The sequence below is a fragment of the Cloeon dipterum genome, chromosome X (assembly GCF_949628265.1).
Source record: "Cloeon dipterum chromosome X, ieCloDipt1.1, whole genome shotgun sequence".
In the NCBI taxonomy this organism is placed as follows: Eukaryota; Metazoa; Arthropoda; class Insecta; order Ephemeroptera; family Baetidae; genus Cloeon; species Cloeon dipterum.
This window is the reverse complement of record NC_088790.1, coordinates 23,488,977-23,506,591: the sequence shown is the minus strand read 5'-3', so window position 1 is coordinate 23,506,591 and position 17,615 is coordinate 23,488,977. Positions and strand designations below refer to the sequence as shown.

At 41.0% G+C, this 17,615-nt stretch overlaps 1 protein-coding gene and 1 long non-coding RNA gene across 3 annotated transcripts; both read left to right on the top strand.

The window, feature by feature from the left end:
• The first annotated feature begins 1,442 nt into the window (after positions 1–1,442).
• Positions 1,443–2,398, top strand: LOC135947083 (uncharacterized). The gene is made up of 2 exons (XR_010575583.1): positions 1,443–1,512; positions 1,737–2,398. It is a non-coding gene; the product is annotated as an uncharacterized LOC135947083 (long non-coding RNA).
• A 2,331-nt stretch (positions 2,399–4,729) lies between these two features.
• Positions 4,730–16,555, top strand: ChT (choline transporter). Of its 2 annotated transcripts, none has more exons than XM_065493472.1 (11): positions 4,730–5,176; positions 5,857–6,030; positions 7,226–7,333; positions 7,455–7,610; positions 8,614–8,762; positions 8,965–9,114; positions 9,218–9,347; positions 10,223–10,440; positions 11,460–11,563; positions 11,815–12,072; positions 12,462–16,555. In XM_065493472.1, exons 2-11 carry the CDS (start codon positions 5,865–5,867, stop codon positions 12,775–12,777), a joined length of 1,755 nt encoding a protein of 584 aa, XP_065349544.1. In that variant the 5' UTR covers positions 4,730–5,176; positions 5,857–5,864; the 3' UTR covers positions 12,778–16,555. The 2 variants fall into 2 exon arrangements, with proteins under 2 accessions (XP_065349544.1, XP_065349543.1); XM_065493471.1 differs by having other exon boundaries at positions 4,730–5,208.
• The last annotated feature ends 1,060 nt before the right edge of the window (positions 16,556–17,615 follow it).

The following is a 17,615-nucleotide window of genomic DNA, read 5'->3' as shown; positions in this document are numbered from 1 at the left end:
GCTGCATTTTTATTATTTGTACAAATTATGAAGCAACAAATTTGAAGAATAACGAACTTGTCACATTATGATAAAAAGAACATGGCTAATTCTTTTTTAAGTGGCAAGATAAGCTAATTAACAAAGGTCTAGAAATTTTCTATCAGTCAATGCGTCAAGGGGAGAGTGGAATGCAAATGAGAACGGAAATTACTTGTACCTGCCGATGATCTGATACACACAAAGTGACGTCAAAAACTACAGCATGCAGGTGCGTTGTAAAGAGACAAAGTGACGTGACTTCGGCTTGCGCGTAATGATTGGTTTAAATTACTACTTTATTTTCAATAGTAGCGAAAGAGGCGGCATTGATTATTCGCTATCGCGCGATTATCAGTGTCAAATCCCGCATGCACATCTTGTTGTCCAAGGAAAACACTCGAGACACGTGTGAAGTGCCGCCAACAACCAATAAAACGCAAATTGTATACGCGAATCAATGGTCAAGTGTTTGTTAATTAGATTATAATTGATGATAAAATCTGAACGAGGGGTATATAAAAGGAGATTGACAAGTGAGTAGATTATAGAGTACTGCATACTTATTCATTGGATACGCATACGTGACGAATCGAAGGCACAAATGAGAGGTAACACTAATTCATATAATTTTAGAGTATCATTTCACACTATTTTTGGCTTTTCCTTGCAGGTATGCGCAGCGTTTTCACCGTTTTGGCGGTGCTGTGCTTGGCCACTTCCAGCTTCACCTATGAGTTGCATCATGCCAGGAAAATAACGGAGGAAAGTAAGTCGAAATCGTCAATTATTGTCACTACAGGGTTACTAAAGAGTCAAACGCTATGAGCAGAATCTATCAGGGTTCCCAAGAGCCCACAATTTTCCGGACAAAATTCCCACTACATCTCAACAAACTATTTTTCGCGGGTTTTTCAACATTTTTGCTTTCCAAGTATGCCAATTTGTTAAGTAAATCATAAATATTTAATGTTGGATATAAAAAAATTAACTCTAATGACACAGATTTCACTGAATACTTAAAATTTAATTTTTTAATACAATTTTCCATACTCTCTCTGTGACGTTTTCGGGGGTCAAATTCAGAAAAAGCGGTGCATTTTTGCGTATCGCAAAATTAGGAAAAGCGGTAAACTGTAGAAGTCCTACCAGAAATTTTGCTTCAGATAAATTTTCATAAGTAGTTGATTAACACGAGTTTTCTTCGAAAAATAATTTCATTATTTAAAAACGAACTCGTTCATTACATTCAAAAAATTATTTTAAAAGGGTTTTGATGTTTACAATATTTTAGCACGGAATTCTAGTTGTTAAAAATATTAATAAAATTTTAATTTTTAGTTGACAGACCTAGCGGCGGTGGAGGCGGCGGCGGTGGAGGCGGAGGTGGAGGAGGCGGTGGCGGCGGCGGCGGTGGAGAGTGCGGAGGAGGCGGCGGTGGAGGCGGTGGCGGAGGAGGTGGAGGAGGTGGAGGCGGCGGTGGCGGCGATTGCAGTAATTCAAATTTTTATTGAGGAGAAGATCCTTTTCTAGCTTTCCTAGTAGCATTTTATATTGTTACTGAATTCCTTCATAAACCTTTTTCTTTTTTGAGAAATAACCGTCTTGAAGGAAAAAGTGTTGAAATTTTGAAGGTTAAAAATTAAATTTCAAATTTCTTTTTTTACTTATATACCTAAAACCTCCAAAACTGAACTAATTGCTATTTTTTGTGGCAGGTTCCTCTCCCTCTCCCACTCAGGCCCCTACATCTACGACCACGACGACCCAATGCCCCACAACAGCACCCCCGTGCCCAACCACTGAGGAGCCCAGCACAACCGAAGAGCCCTGGACGACTGAAGAACCAACCACGACCGATGAGCCCATCACGACCGATGAGCCCATCACGACCGATGAGCCCATCACGACCGAAAGGGTGACCCCCGCTCCCCCTGAGGAGCCGACCACCGAGAGGGTGACCCCTGCACCCCCGACCGAGGCGACAACCGAGAGGGTGACTGCCGCTCCGGAACCCGAACCGACGACCGAAAGGGTTACGGCCGCGCCTGAACCCGAACCGACGACCGAGAGGGTGACTGCGGCTCCCGCGGAGCCTGTCACCACCGAAAGGGTCCCCCCGTTTGAGTAAACCCTTTTAACCGTGAGCGGCTGGAGATCCACCATGTTTGTAATCCTCGCGCCTTTTGCACTCTTTGATCTTTTTCTATTGTGTTCTATTTAAATGTCTACTCGTTTTCTTTTCTACGACATCTTCCAACCTATGTGATGCAAAATAAATGTTCAAACGCTCTTCAAAAAGGGTATTTCATTATTGAGGAGTATAAGTTATTGTATAGTATTAAGAATCGCTGAAATAAAATTTATAAAAACCCTCAAATGCAAAGTGGTTTCGCAATCTTATCTAATAGATTAGTACGACACACAAAATATTATTGAGAGTTGTTCTAAGTAAAAGAACAATTATCTTTGAATGATTATCAAAGCTTGATGTACTGCGTCTCATTGAGTGCCTATTTACCACGTTCTCTGGCTTGGCGACTAGGCGACGCAGCATTCAGGTTTCACGTGCGCGCCTCCATATAATTACACTGCGCACGCAATCGACTCCATGCATGATTCCTATTATGAATGAACGTATGGGTCAATGTTTTCACGGCGTGGTCAACGTTAAAAAATTGCAGAACATATTTTAGCAAAATAAGAACCACCCGCATAACAATGTAATAAATTTCACTTGAACATTAATCTCAGTAACAGATTTTTCACTTAACCCAATTTCGGTTTACATTTCCCCCGACAGATTCTGTGACAAGATCAGATAGGATCCCTCGATTGATGAACCTGATAATCAAAAGTGACACCAGAATGTGTCAAAACTGTGCGTTTCGTTGTCGTACAACTAATTAGCTGACATCTAAACCACTTAAAAATGTGGCATGGTTATCAAAGCACTAACTTGATGCACAAACCGGTGCATTATCAACAGGATATGGTCAGGGCAAAGCACCGATTGTGAGACTTCGCTTCGGTTTATTTTATTACCAGGGGACTGAACAGAAAAATAGTGGTGTTTTATTGTGTCCTATTTCCGTTGCATCATGAAAGGTCCTGAGAGGGCAAGAAAAAAAATGTTGTAAAGTAGAATATAGAAGATCTGTTTGCTTCTCAAGCAGTGAGCGGAAAATCGTGATTTATTTTGCTAAACGGAAAATTGCCGCAAGCCACGGATCTGTTCTCGATTGATCGCGACTAGAATAATTTAAATGAAATTCATAAAAATGTGGGTTAGCTGGAAATTTCCACGAAAACCAGTTTAATTGTCTCATTGATCCTTCTTTAATAAGATAAAGGCAACTTAATTAGCCTCTTGCAAAAGACAACTAAACTAGCAAAGTAATTGTTCATATTGGTCTGGTTAAAAATTGCATTCCATTTAAAAGAATTAAAAATAAATGACGATGAACTTGGTGCTTATTATAAAAATATTTAAATAAATTGAGAAATTAAATTATTTATAAAAATTATTTCCTTCATGAGACGTTAAAATAAACATAATTTATTAGTTATTTAAAGTTTCCCTGAAAACAGCGTCCTTTCAAATTTTCTCTCTCGAACCGTCTCTTTCATGCACACTCTGCGAAGCTTTGTATGAGTGGCTCTACGTCATAGACTGCTCGCCGGTCGAATTCACGCGCGAGACAGTGTGATCGACTGAACCATTTTATATTATTTTAAACAAAAGGGTGAAAAATCTCAGCTCCGAAATAAATAAAAATCAGCAATGCATGAATATGGCGACCTGCTTTGGCGAATGAGGTCAAAGCGAGGGTCAAGTACTTTGCACCCCATAGAGGAGTGCGTTTAAGTGAAAGCACGTCCCTAATGCAAATTCGTTTGGAAACTCGAGCTGTTGCAAAGAAGGCGTGAGAGCCAGCGGCACAACTGGCAACTGGCGAGGCACAAAGGAAAAGGGCAAACCGTCGTGACCCAGAAAGCGCGGGGGTAAAAATTGCACTCCGTCCTGACAGGGTTTGATCAATTGTCTGTCCGGTAGTTTACGGCCAGTTGAAAATATACCGTTTTTTCTGAATTTTTTGTCTAAATTCTATGCAAAATCACCAAATCAATCAGAAGCTCAATGGGGAATAATCTTAAAAAATAATTCGATTATCCTAATTATCTAATTAAAATTTGCAACAATAAAAAAATATTTAGCTTGAAACTCCGGAAAAAACAATTTACTTCATTGATTTAAAAATAGAATCCTGTTCAAAATCGAAACAAACTTCAATTTAAAATATTCCAGGGGGAAGGTTGGTGATTTTGACGCCTTATGATTATCGGGCTCCTCACACAGTGAAAGTTTTCTAAAATTAATTTTGAAGGGTTGAAGTTTCCCAAGGACTTGAAAATACCAAAACAAACGAATAAATTTAGGTTTTCCTATTTTTATACGTTTCAAGAAAAGGGTAGAAGCCGTGTTATAAATTATATACGGTCTTTTTCCAAACCATGGTTGGGGGTGGAAAAGGTTGGTTGTCCCCAGATTTAGTGAGTGCAGGCAGGAATTGGCAGCCGTGTCCACCCACACCGGGGGCGCATGGCGTTGGGCTTCGGAGGCGGCCAATGGGGCGGCGGAGCCAATGGGGCGGTCCGACGTCAGCAGGCCGATCAATAGGTGGCCGCCGCCGCCGCCACCACCGAGAGAGAGCAGGAGAGCGGAGAAGGAGCGAGGCGGACGTGGAGTGCGGTGTCGGTGCTCGCTGCTGACAGAGAGAGAGAGACAACCGGGCACACGGAATGAGTACGCGGCCTTTCCCTTATGTGCGGTCTCGGCTTTAGGACCAGAAATTCGCCGTCTCAAAAGACTAGCCTGCGATGGGGCGACTGTTGTCCCCGCCAGCACCGCCAGCCGAAAGTCAACACGACTGACTCCGCCGTCTTCTAGTGCATGACCTCAAACTCGACTTGGACGCGACCAACCCTCCTCTCACCCCCTCACCGTTAAACACTAAATACATATATATCTATTTTGCTGTGCGGATTTTTGGTGCCCAAACTGTTCACCTCAGGCAGTGATGTTGCTGCTCAACTGACTGACTGACTGACAAATTCACGCAAATTCTCGCTTCTCCGCCGACGACACGCGAAAATTGTGAGTGTGCCGCTGTAGTGATTCTAGAACAGGTGAGGTCAAGCCCACAGCCCAAGTCTCCCGGTTTTTGTATTCACTTTTCAAATTTCGCACGTTTGCCCTTTGACCTTTCACGCGAATGGAGCTCTGCAATAATCCAATCAAGATCGAGCATTACGATTCAATTTCAGATTTTGCCAAATTCCTCGTAAAATCAAACGGCCTGTCCATTTTTTTTCACTGGATTTCGATTCCTCTCGTCACGATTTTTACATTTAATATAAGGAAAATAAATCACAAATTTCAATAGACTCTCTTGGAAATTTTTGCTAATTCCCAAATTGTAGGTAAAGGTAAAAATTGTTTTCCAGGATTTTTAATCGCAGATCCACTTTAAGACATGACGCCTGGCCAATTATGATTTACGGCCGAACGGAGAGTGCAAAGTGCAGTCGTATCCCAATTATTAGTTTGTTTTGATCCCCAATAAAAATTGACACGACCTTATTAAAGCGCGTGCTATGGAAAGCCCTTTCCCGTTCACGTGACCGGCCATGAAATGAGATTTATCGGGTTTTAACAGTCTCGAATTGTGCTAGGACGAAAATTTCAATTTCCAACTCCCAAGGTCAAAGGTCACGTGTCGTATGAATGACGCCCCAGCCCGCAACTGCAATTTTCATTCCCGTTTTTGCCGACAGCCCGCAAAATGATTAACATCGCAGGAGTGGTGTCGATTGTGCTTTTTTACGTGCTCATCTTGGCCGTCGGCATCTGGGCTGGCCGCAAGAAGGAGCACGGCAATGATTCGGAAGAGGAGGTCATGCTGGCCGGCAGGAGCATCGGCCTCTTCGTTGGCATCTTCACCATGACAGGTAAACCAGCAAAACTGGATTTGCCAATCAGTGACGTCAATCCACGCGCTTTCCTCCTTCGCCTGAGTGGGGGTGTAATTGAAAAAACGAGCCTCTTTTCCTGCTCGTGCGTCTCATTAATAAAATAAGACGGTCAGTGGAGTAAAATGACGTGTCTACAAATGTAATAAAGAAGAAAAACAGGTTTGGGATTCCCCTGATCATTATAGAGCTGTGAATTTATACGATAGGATATTATTCTCACATTCCAATCGTTGCGGACATCAAAGGAGCACGAATCATGCATTTTTCGCCATCTAAATCATTCTTAAAATCACCCCAACTCGGCTTAAAAGTCTTTGATCGACCGAACTTTTCGTCCTATTGCTTAAATGAGGTCCTTTGTGATATTCCAACCCAGAAAACTGCTCTGAATCACTATTCTATTTGAAAAGAGTTAGAGAATCCAGCAAGGAAATAGGAAATGTCCCAACTGTGAAGCCCTTAGCTTCTTTTAATTCCATGTTTAAAAATAAAAAAATACAATTATCCTCTCTCATCTATATTAAATATAAAAAATTGAAAATATCCAGAAAGTATCTGACACATTTAAAAAAAAGTTTTTTCTTAATATTTATGAGAACATTAAATTATTTGAAAGTGCTTTATGTCTGTTCAGTATAGAAAAATACCTTTTTTCATCTGGACGAAATTTTAAATGATATAGTAGATAAAATGGTCACAGAAATTGCTAAAAAGAAATACCTCTAACCATCATATATTTAAAAAAAAATAAGTCACATTTGTAGTGTCGTGTTGAAAACGGCTACTTGAAAAGCCGTCTAAATCAGTTACATGACTAAAAATACTAGACTATTATTTGAAAACCCCATCTCAAATTAACAGCACATCTGGTGATTTTTCAAAATTTTTACTGATATGTTAAGCAAGATTTTTTATTTGTTTAACCCCTCGTCTTCCAATGGGACTAAATTTTCTGTCCCGATTTTAATACAGGTCAAATTTGAGTGCATGAAAGGTTGACTAGAATAAATAAATAGTAAAATAATATTTGGATTATCGCAGCACAAGGAAAATTGTTTAAAGAATCAACATGTTCATCTATGCTCTTTCATAATTTAATGAAAAGCAAAAATATAGGGCCACACTCGAGTTGATGACATTTGTTGCAATTGGAATATGCATTTAATTCTAGCGACATGGGTGGGCGGGGGCTACATCAACGGCACCGCCGAGGCCATCTACACCTCTGGACTGGTTTGGTGCCAAGCGCCCTTTGGCTACGCCCTCAGCCTCGTTTTCGGTGAGTTCTTTGTGACAACAATAGTGCTTAAAAGTACCTGTTGAATTTTTTGTTTTTAAGACAAAAGCAGACGCGTTTAAACTCGCCATTTTCCGTCTAACAAAACGCTTCTGCGTTCAAGGTGGAATTTTCTTCGCGAACGAGATGCGCAGACAGGGCTACATCACCATGCTGGACCCGCTGCAAGACAACTTCGGCGAGCGAATGGGCGGCTTGCTCTTCCTGCCCGCGTTATGCGGCGAGGTTTTCTGGGCCGCTGGCATTCTCGCTGCGCTTGGTGAGTCCCAAATTGATATTTGATCAGATGGAGTGCGCGCAAATTTGTCTCTGGGATGGAAATAAACACGAGTGGGCGTACATTCGTTCATTTCAGTTAATTTCGCACTGAAAGCGGCTAGAACGAAATCCTTATCTGGTGATTTCAGGATTTGCAGTTGTGAAAAAATGAAAAAAAAACAAATACAAAAGCTTAGAGATTAAATAATTTTTTATTTTATTACAAAAAAATTTCAGTCGAAAAGGCGGAAAATTGTCTAAAGTCGTTGAATATGTAAATGAAATTTAAAGTTACATAAAAAAACATTTGTCATGAAAACGTCAATGACGCAAAATCATGCAATATTCCGGAAATTTTGACTTCACAATGGGGGAAAACAACAATTAAAAAATGACCTCCGTGATCTAACTTTTTGAAGTGGTTCTAGCGTCTTTGACAAGTGCAAGAAATAACAAAATTCGCTCAATTACAACATTTTTCAAGGGATTCCGGTTTACAATTATTTTTAAAACTTATTTCTGGGAAGAAACAGCAATTCTCTAATATGAAATCATTTTCATCCGCGTCTCTATCTATTTAATATTTTGCTTTTATCACTTCCTGAACTTTTTAACTTTAATTTTTAATTTTCTAGAGTCGCAAATTTAAAAAAAAATTGTGCCAATTTTTCCGTCTCAAATCTTTTGAGAATCTTTATTTTCCGAGCATGGCGAGATTTTTTTATAACGCAGCAGCGGCGGTGTCAGCGGCGTTGGGTACGCTGGCAGCCGGCATAGAATGCACTCTATGCCTGGAATAAAAGGGAAGCCTTAAAAGTGTCCTGACTCATTTTCAGCCCCAGCCAACAGATAATCTGCGGTGCTGTTTGGCAGCATGGGCTTACTGACATATATATTTTTCCCTTCGTGCTAAGCTCCTGTTACGTGTCAGCGTATACATACCTCGCGGCCGCTATACTTTCAATTATCGATTTAATTGATCGCGCGCGCGGTGCACATTGCAGGTGCAACACTCAGCGTCATCATCGACATGGACCACAGGACGAGCGTCATCTTCAGCTCGTGCATCGCCGTCTTCTACACGCTCTTCGGCGGCCTCTACAGCGTCGCCTACACAGACGTCATCCAACTTTTCTGCATCTTCATCGGACTGGTGAGTTGTTAAAAATAAAAAAGAAGGTTATATGCAACGCGTCCACACCTCTGTCGCCCAGGTTGCCTATCCTTCCCCTTTTTTGTCAACACAATTTTGGTGGCCTTTAAAGAGTTTTTAATCAATAAATTGAATTTGAAGCTTTTGGACGTCGAATCCATCACAATCACCATTATCAAATGTCAAAATGTTCGATTCGCAGTGGATGTGCATTCCGTTCGCGATGATGGACGAGCACGTGGGGTCGCTGTCGCCGTCGGTCGTCGACTGGATAGGCGAGGTGGACGAAAGCCAACGTTGGTTTTACATCGATTACGGGCTTCTGCTCATTTTCGGCGGCATCCCCTGGCAGGTAAGACCCAAATCCCACCCAACAAATTCAATTAACAATTTAATTAATCCCGCATGCCGTAAATAGAACAGTGGGGTTATAAATTTTCTTTTTCTGCCCGCAGGTTTACTTCCAGCGAGTGTTGTCCAGCAAAACAGCCGCTCGTGCACAAATTTTATCATACGTGGCTGCCGCTGGCTGCATCCTCATGGCCATCCCTCCCGTCCTGATTGGCGCCATCGCCAAAGCGACACGTGAGTTCAGTTTGATAATAAAAAATAACAGATTTTTCAGTAATTTATTCTAAAACCTTGACCTCAGCTGGTAATTGATGGTGTTGGAACGGCAATTTTGGACTAATTTAAATCGAGGGGACATTTTCTGGCAACAGCTCTATTTAAAAAAAAAATGTTGTGTGGATGTTATTTTTCTGTAAGTTGTTTGCAAGATGTCCGGCGAAAAACAGTGGTGAAACCCCAGCAATTATTGGTCAATTGTTCAAGTCGAGTTTGGAGAATTTACAGATGGCGTCACCGTTCATATAGAGTTTCGATTCAAAATTTGTTATTTTTACTGTGGATAAACCTTTGGTTGCCCCAAACATCCCCACAGGCACATTTAAAAGAAGCAGTTTACGACCTAACCAACAATCAGGAAGCAACGGTTACTTTACACTGCGATTTCAGATTCTATCTTGATAATGTGCATTCTTTGCGTAAAAATATTAAATTTGACGGGCTCATAAACCAACATTGGTTGGGCCAATTGCAGTAGAAACCTTTACACCTAATTTTCAATATTTGCTGTCGTTTCTACCACGATTGGCTGAACCGCAGTGGCAGAAATTAATCTGAAATCGCAGTGAAATTAGCCAATTACCTCAAAATGAACGGTGACACCGTCTGTTGGCAGTTTCGAACACTAAAGGACTTTCCCATTGGTGAATTACGGAATAGGAGGGAGTATTTCTAGAAGCCGACCCAATTTTACCACACAAAAACTCAGAACTTGCGTAGGATAATTAGTTCTGTGTAAGAAATCGGACACCTTTGGTTAAAATGCAATTAACGACAATTTGTAAAGAAAGTATAACATTTCAAAGTTGAGCATTTTCCGTTTTTTGTTTTAGCTTGGAACGAGACCAACTACAAAGGGCCCTGGCCGCTGACGGAGCAGGAGACGTCGATGATCCTGCCGATGGTGCTGCAGCACCTGACACCCGATTTTGTGTCCTTTTTCGGGCTGGGCGCCGTGTCGGCCGCCGTGATGAGCTCGGCCGACTCGAGCGTGCTCTCGGCCAGCTCCATGTTCGCCAGGAATGTTTACAAACTCATCTTTCGCCAGCGGGTAAGAACTGATTACGTGACGCCTACACAATCGATATTCCTCCGAAATAAAATAATAATATAATAACGTTGCTCTCTTTCGTTGTGGTCGTGCGCGCGGGAAGCCAAACATCTCGTGCTTTCCGCGGCTTTGTTTTATGCAACACGTTCGGCCAAGTTCAAATGACCACTTTTTCAGATAATATTTTCATTTTTGCAAAGCCGATAGCGGCTAATCGACATTACTTTTTGTTTGGTGAATGAGCCTTGAGCGAATCCGAATGCGTGATCCGCGCGATTTTTCCATTGGGTATAGAAATAGAGCTGCGGCCGGCTCCACAAATTATTTTCCGGGCGTTCGTGGAGCGCGTTGGTGGTGTATTTACGGAGCGAGTTTGGAGGGGAAGTTTTACATGACGTGAGACATAATATGCCGCCTACGAAGGAAGAAAAGCATCCTCGTGCGCAACAATTGCAAAAATCCAATTCTGCCAGTGGTGCGAGCTTTACTGCTTCAGTCGTCAACAACGATAAAAAAGTAATATAAATCGCAAGATGCAACTCTTCTAGCACTACTCTCGTCGTAAAAAATAAAATATGATAAATCAGCACATGACTTGATTTAATTTTTAGTAAATATAACTTATCTGGCAAATTTTCGATCGAATATAATCATTGTCTGTTGGACTGTTCGATCACAAGTTGGGCTCAAGTTTTAGGTCAAGGCCAGTCCACCCATAAATTGTTAAGAGCAATTGATTCTGGAAACACTATGCCTCAAATATTACGTCACAACATGCCCTTTGGAAGGGCAGCTTTGGCATGTGCCCTTTTTGGCGAAAAGCTAAAACGCAGTTTTTCTATTTAACTGGCGATTCTAAAAATAGAGAGAACACACTCGGAACAAATAGGACGTTGTAAGGCTAAATAGTTCTCCATTTGTGGCGTGTACGTGTTATCCCCGCCCGAATTATACTCGAGAGACCCGAAATGGAACACTTTGAGACAGCGCTGTGTTTAATTCTGTGTCGTGTTTTGCAGGCCTCTGAAATGGAGATCATTTGGGTGATGCGAGTATCGATCATCATCGTAGGCATCCTATCCACAATCATGGCTCTCACCATCCCATCGATATACGGTCTCTGGTGAGTTCAACGTCTCTATTAATAATTGGCCGACACTGCAATTTCTTCATCGACCCCGTTCTCAAAACCCTTCTCAATCTAAACATGCAAAATTCTAGATTTCGGTTATTATCTCGGCTTGGAAAATTTTTTCCTTCAAAAATGTGAGGGAAAAAGTGTTGAATTAATTTCTTGAATCAGGCCTGCATGAATTTACAAGGAAAATCCATTTTTTACAAAACATTGGCCGTGACTAACGCATACTGTCTCAGGTCAATGTGTTCAGACTTGGTGTACTGCATCCTGTTCCCGCAATTGCTGATGGTGGTGCACTTCAAGCACCACTGCAACACGTACGGCAGTCTGTCCGCCTACATCGTCGCCTTCTTCGTCCGTTTGAGCGGAGGCGAGCCGCTGCTCGGTCTGCCGCCCTTGATCAAATACCCAGGCTACAAGGATGGACAGCAGCTGTTCCCCTTCCGCACCATGGCCATGATCATGTCCCTCCTCACGCTCATCGGCGTTTCTTGGTAATTTTTGAAAGGATTTAACTCGTTTCAGTTGGAATTCAATTTTGTTTATATCTTTTCTGAAAACCAGAGCTGCAATTGTGTTAAATGCTAGTGTTTGAAGTTGCCAGCAGATGGCAGCAGGGTTCTTTTACAATTTTTTTTGTATTTTCCTTAATTATTCCTGCTGCTTTGCATTCTTGGCGTAAAAATTTATTTCATTTGGTACGCCAAAACAGGATTCAATTAAGAATCGCAAGCACTCGATTGTAAATGAACCGTGGAGCCATCTGTTGCATTTTCCTTAATTTCCCAAATTCTCTGTCCATTTAAAATGGCTACAGATTCAAATGTTTTAAAAAGCAGCAAATTTAATCAGTTGATTGAAATATTTATAATTGGGTGCCCAGGTTCACAAAGTGGATATTTGAAACCGGTCGGTTGGCGCCGGGCTACGACTACTTCCGCTGCGTGGTCAACATCCCTGAGGACGTGGAGCGCGTGGGCGAGCCGGCAGGCGAGGGCGAGCTGGCCATGATGAACACGGCGGCGCAGAAGAGCTACTCGGCCGTGGACGAGCGCAACGGTAGGATCAACCCGGCGCTGGAGCCGGACGACGAGATGGACGCGGCCGCCGAGGCCATCACCGCCCGCCGCCAGAGCGCCAACCAGCCGCCGCCGGTCGCAGGCTCTGACCGCCTCAGACAAGACCAGACCGCATTCTGAACTCAGCACTAAGCTGCCGGGCAAACACTCGATTTTTCACGTGTCGGTTTCAATTCTGCGCGATCCGCGAGTGAATAGTGTGAATCTCCTGACGAATATTGGGCCAAATCTGCAAGGTTACATTTCTATCACTCGTTAGCCGAAAAGCAGCATTATTTTTAACTGATAAAAATTGTTTTATTTTTCGATTTTTACAGTTCAAAGTTCACGACCGGAAGATAAAATAAAAACATCATTTTTGTTGAACTCTCTAATGATTATTAAATTTCGAGCGATTTTAGCTTGATTTTCGGTGTTTTGTTTCTGATAATTAAGCAGAAGACAATGTCAAAATATCTGATAATTTAAAATTTCATAATATTTTGATTGAATATTTGAAAAAATCATTTCTTGTTCGAACCCCTTGATAAAAAAAATCACTTTTTGTGCATACTCTTAGTGCTTTAAGCTGTCAACAGAAGGCGCCTGATTATAATTGAGATTTTAAGACAGTTCCACTGCAATTTAAGAATCAATCTTACTACTGTGTATTTTGCACTTCATAATTTTTTCATGTTTGATTTGCTGTAAATAAAAATCAGTCCAACCAATCGCCATAAAAATAGTCAGCAAAGTAATTTTATCTGAAAAATTGTTTTCTACGTTTTTACAGCGATAAGATTGTCCGATTTTTTTCTCCAGCAAATCAATGAAAATCATTTGAAGAATGCAATGCTCAGCGGCAGAATTGAGTTCGGACGTGACTTAAAATCATAAGTAATCGGTGGCGCTATCCCTTGGCAGCTTTTATACTCAGGGGCTTACGCAAAATATGGTGAATTGACTGGTAAAAAATCCAATTCTTGGTCTTTTGAGTTGATTTAACTTAAAATTCAATTTCTATTCCTGTCTTTTGTTGAGAGTAAACGATTTTCTTTGGTACAGAAACGACCGAAAATTTTGGTAACGTTTCAGCCTCGATTGGCTGGAATTATTTATTTAATTAATGCATTTGAAATTTGAGCGAAAAAAATAATGCAGCCCTGGAAATGTAACTGGCCAGTCAGCATCAAGTATTTTCCTCAAAATTTGCCGAGTTGGCAGATTCCGCAGGAGGAAACCGGCCGTGCGCCCGGCGCTGGCACCGAAAGAAAGCACAGTGCATGTCGTGGGTAACCGTAGCTCAAATGCTGGTTTTATTTTTTGTTACTCTTGAAATGTGTCTAACGTGTATATAAATACCTCAAGGAACAACTCCCCCTCGAACCCGATTCAGTCATTTTTTTATTATTAACTTTCGTTGTAATGCAGGTGCACTCTCGATCGGCCGAAACGCACATTACGAGTGCGCCGCAGCAGAGTTTGTTGATTAATTTCGGTCTTTGAGCCCCCGCAGTCAGTATCTAAGCATATCTACTCTGACAAGATGTACCCAAAAGTATACACGGAGTAATACATAAGTGTGTAAACCTAACGTAATAAAAAGCAAACAGAGGCCAGACGAGTTAATTAACATACATATACGCGTAGGTGCGCAGCAAGAGCAGACGGAAAGATATTAGCCGAATCGAGATCTAGTCACGGGAAAGCATTTTATTAAGGTGTAGACTCGAATCTTAACACAACACACGCAGCATTTGGCCAGAGAGGAACGGATAAAGCGACGAGAAACTCCCAAAGTTCAATTTGATTTGTTTTGGAGCACTCTTCTCGGCCAGTCGTAGGCGCTAGAGAATTAATTAACTTGTAATAATCGCAAGCAAGCAAGCACAGACACGTTGGCGCTGTTGTTAAGGGGCCACCCAATAATGGAGAGGAAACAGCGGCTGCTCCACTGTTGACAGGATCATGAAATCGAAGCTGTGTTATATATTACATAAATTAGAAGTTTAGACTCGAATAAACCGCGAGCGGCGAATGAGATGAGAGTTTTGAAATTATAAATGACAGTTGATACACACCCACCCACCCACCCACACACATACATATCACAATTCAAATTCAAACAATGTATAATGAATGTTGGTCAAAAGCAATATATTAAATTGTTTGTTGAACGAGGAATTTAAATAAACACACATTTAACTGTTGAAAGCCTGTAAGATGCGGACTTTATAATTTAAGCAGTGGCGTTGAAAGTGCGAAGGTTGCCTCGCAAAAAATTCTCAAATGCATAACACGATTGAAAACCCCAAAAAGTGCATCTTACAGAGTGGTTGTACTGAAACAATACCCAATTATTTAAAACAATAATTAAAAAACCGCAGAATATGCAAAATCGTTGGATTTAGAAATATACGTGTCGCATGATTAATAAGTGGTGAGTGTTATTAAAATGTTACACACAAATTAACTAACGTTGAGGGGAGGAGGGTGCGTCTGCTTACATTCAAGAAAATGCACATGAATCGGATTTTACTCGTTGAAATTTTGTGCCTTGGGCCGCGACAGGCCCGACCCTTTTTCAGTTGCACACACCTTTACCACAGGGTAGACTCGGTAGCTAGAGCTGAAAAGTAAAACTACTGCCACATATCACACACCTTCGACCTTTTGCAAAATATCAACGAGAAAAGACGGCATTCATTTTCATTTTCACAGATAAATGAAATTAAACTAATCTTAATCAAATGAGTCTGAATTTTGGTGAACTTGCGTCTGGAAATTCTTCAAATCAGCCAGCTCAATTGATTAGTGTAACATATCATTTAAAAAACCAAATAGGAGAGCAATATAATACTATGTATAATTTTACTGGATAAATGAATATTTTCAAGAATAATTCAAAGTGCAATATATGTCACAAGTACGAGGATGCAGGTTGATTTACTTTCTTTAACTGGGAAGAGGCGGAAATTTTTTGTGTTTTCAAGGGACCGTGTTGTACTGGAAGGCCTACTAAAACTAAACCAGCGTTTCAAAGGCACCGTGTTGCAAATCACAACCTTGGTCCTGCGGTCCCTTCGGTTGCCTTGTCTCTTTAATGTATGTATACCATAGTTGAGTTACCTATCTAAATTCAAGAAGCGAAAATGCGGTAAATTCATAAACGAAAGCGAACTGATAACACATTAGTACGAAGAAAGTGTTCATTGAATTTCCTTTCAAGCCAATGGCAGCGCGTTGGTTTGAGCTTTCTAAATGTTTGAAATGGTCGAATAATAAAGAAAAATATAATATTCCAGCTCCATTTTCAAACATGCAGTGTTCAGAGGAGAAAAGAGTTTGGTTCTTTTCCCATTTGTGTTGTTGTAGACGCCATTTCTTTCCAATCACGATGTACTCGTAGCCTAGGACCTAATTAGACAATCGATCTCTTAAGGGTTGTCCATTACGCGAAGAATTGGAATTCCTATATTATTTCTCATTTCTTCCCGTCGCTATAATGTGCTGGCCACATGATATTTTTATTTCCAGCTTTTGAAATGTTTGCGTCTCTCGGAAACGGACCATTTTGTTGTTGAATGAATTTTCTGCACATTGAAGAGTATTATGTGATATTACTCCAACTCTCTTTCTCTCTCTAACTAACGTTGCGACAGCAGAATCAATTGAATTGCGGGAAATTATTTACGGTCGAAATTGGGACATGTTGAATTGTAACCTCTGGAAATTGATTGATAGTTTACCATTATAAAAAGTGCTACTTTACTTGTTTCAACAGCCAAGACACTGTTAATACATAAAAAGGAAACTATAAGTGGAGGGAATATATACATCCGTTGTTGTTATTTACTTGTAGGTGAAAGAAAAGGCAAAAATAAAACTGATGTTTAGCTGTTTAGAAAATGAAAAGTGAGCCGTCTCGTGTTTCATTATTTTTTGCCACCCTCCAACCTTCCGACGTCATTGGGAATTTTACGTGTGCTGTGCGAAGCGATTGCATCTTTCTGCTCTCTCAAGAAAGCCGGCGTGTAAGCAAAGCGCGCGCGGGGGCGACGCTCGACACGCACACATACATCAGGAGGAGGCGGCAAAAATCAATAGGACAGGTCACCTGCTGACCCAGTCAGCGCCCAGTTCCACCAACCTCCACCAAGCAGAGCCACCTGGTCTGCAGCAGCCAACTTTGCGGCAAGTGGCAATTCACTTAATTTCGCCTTAGTGCCTATTCATTAGGCAAATCTCCCCAAAGTTTTGAGAAGTATTTCATTTTCAACTGCTATAAAATACAGACTTTTAAAGCGGAAAAAAATTATCAACGCTTTAATTAAAATTAATTTCTCAAGGGTTTTGAAATAAATAATAGGGCTGACTATTTATTTTAAATTACATCAATTCATTGCAATAGATTTTGTTTTTGGATTTTTTAAATGATTATACTTTGCAGAAAAAATAAAACTATAATATACTTAATTAAAATAGTACTTTTCTAGAAATTTTTAAATTACATAACAGGCCTATAGAAATTTAACGTAGAAAAATTATTTTAGATCGAAAACCAAGCTTTAACTCATTACTAATTAAGAGGTGTAATAAATAATCGCATAAAATTTTGTGCTGGATTATTTCGGTTCATGTTGAGGGTTGTCGGTCTCAGTTAAACGTGTGTGTGTTATGCGCCGAGATCGATTTTGCGGCGGAGGGCACAAGCCTTTGCTTGAGCAAGAGGTTTGCCAGTCAGAAAATTCAATATTTGACCCGCTGGAGATGCTGCCCAAGTCAGCCGAGCTGCACGGCGCGTGTGCGATGCTCCCTCGTGCCCCGTTCCCAGTCAGCATCCCCTCCGCCGGTCGTTCGTTCGTTCTGCTGACGAGGGCTGCTAGAATTACGCTCAACATACAAATCAACCGCAACCGTTTGCGATAGCTAATTGAGCTTACAAAACGAATAAAGGAGAAGGGAATTGAGTATAGTGC

Excerpts from the sequence above, each read along its gene's own strand:
- ChT (XM_065493472.1), top strand. The coding sequence starts at position 5,865 with ATGATTAACATCGCAGGAGTGGTGTCGATTGTGCTTTTTTACGTGCTC. Across the intron at positions 7,334-7,454 it reads CGCCCTCAGCCTCGTTTTCG|GTGGAATTTTCTTCGCGAAC; the intron begins GTGAGTTCTTTG and ends TCTGCGTTCAAG. Across the intron at positions 11,564-11,814 it reads CCATCGATATACGGTCTCTG|GTCAATGTGTTCAGACTTGG; the intron begins GTGAGTTCAACG and ends ATACTGTCTCAG.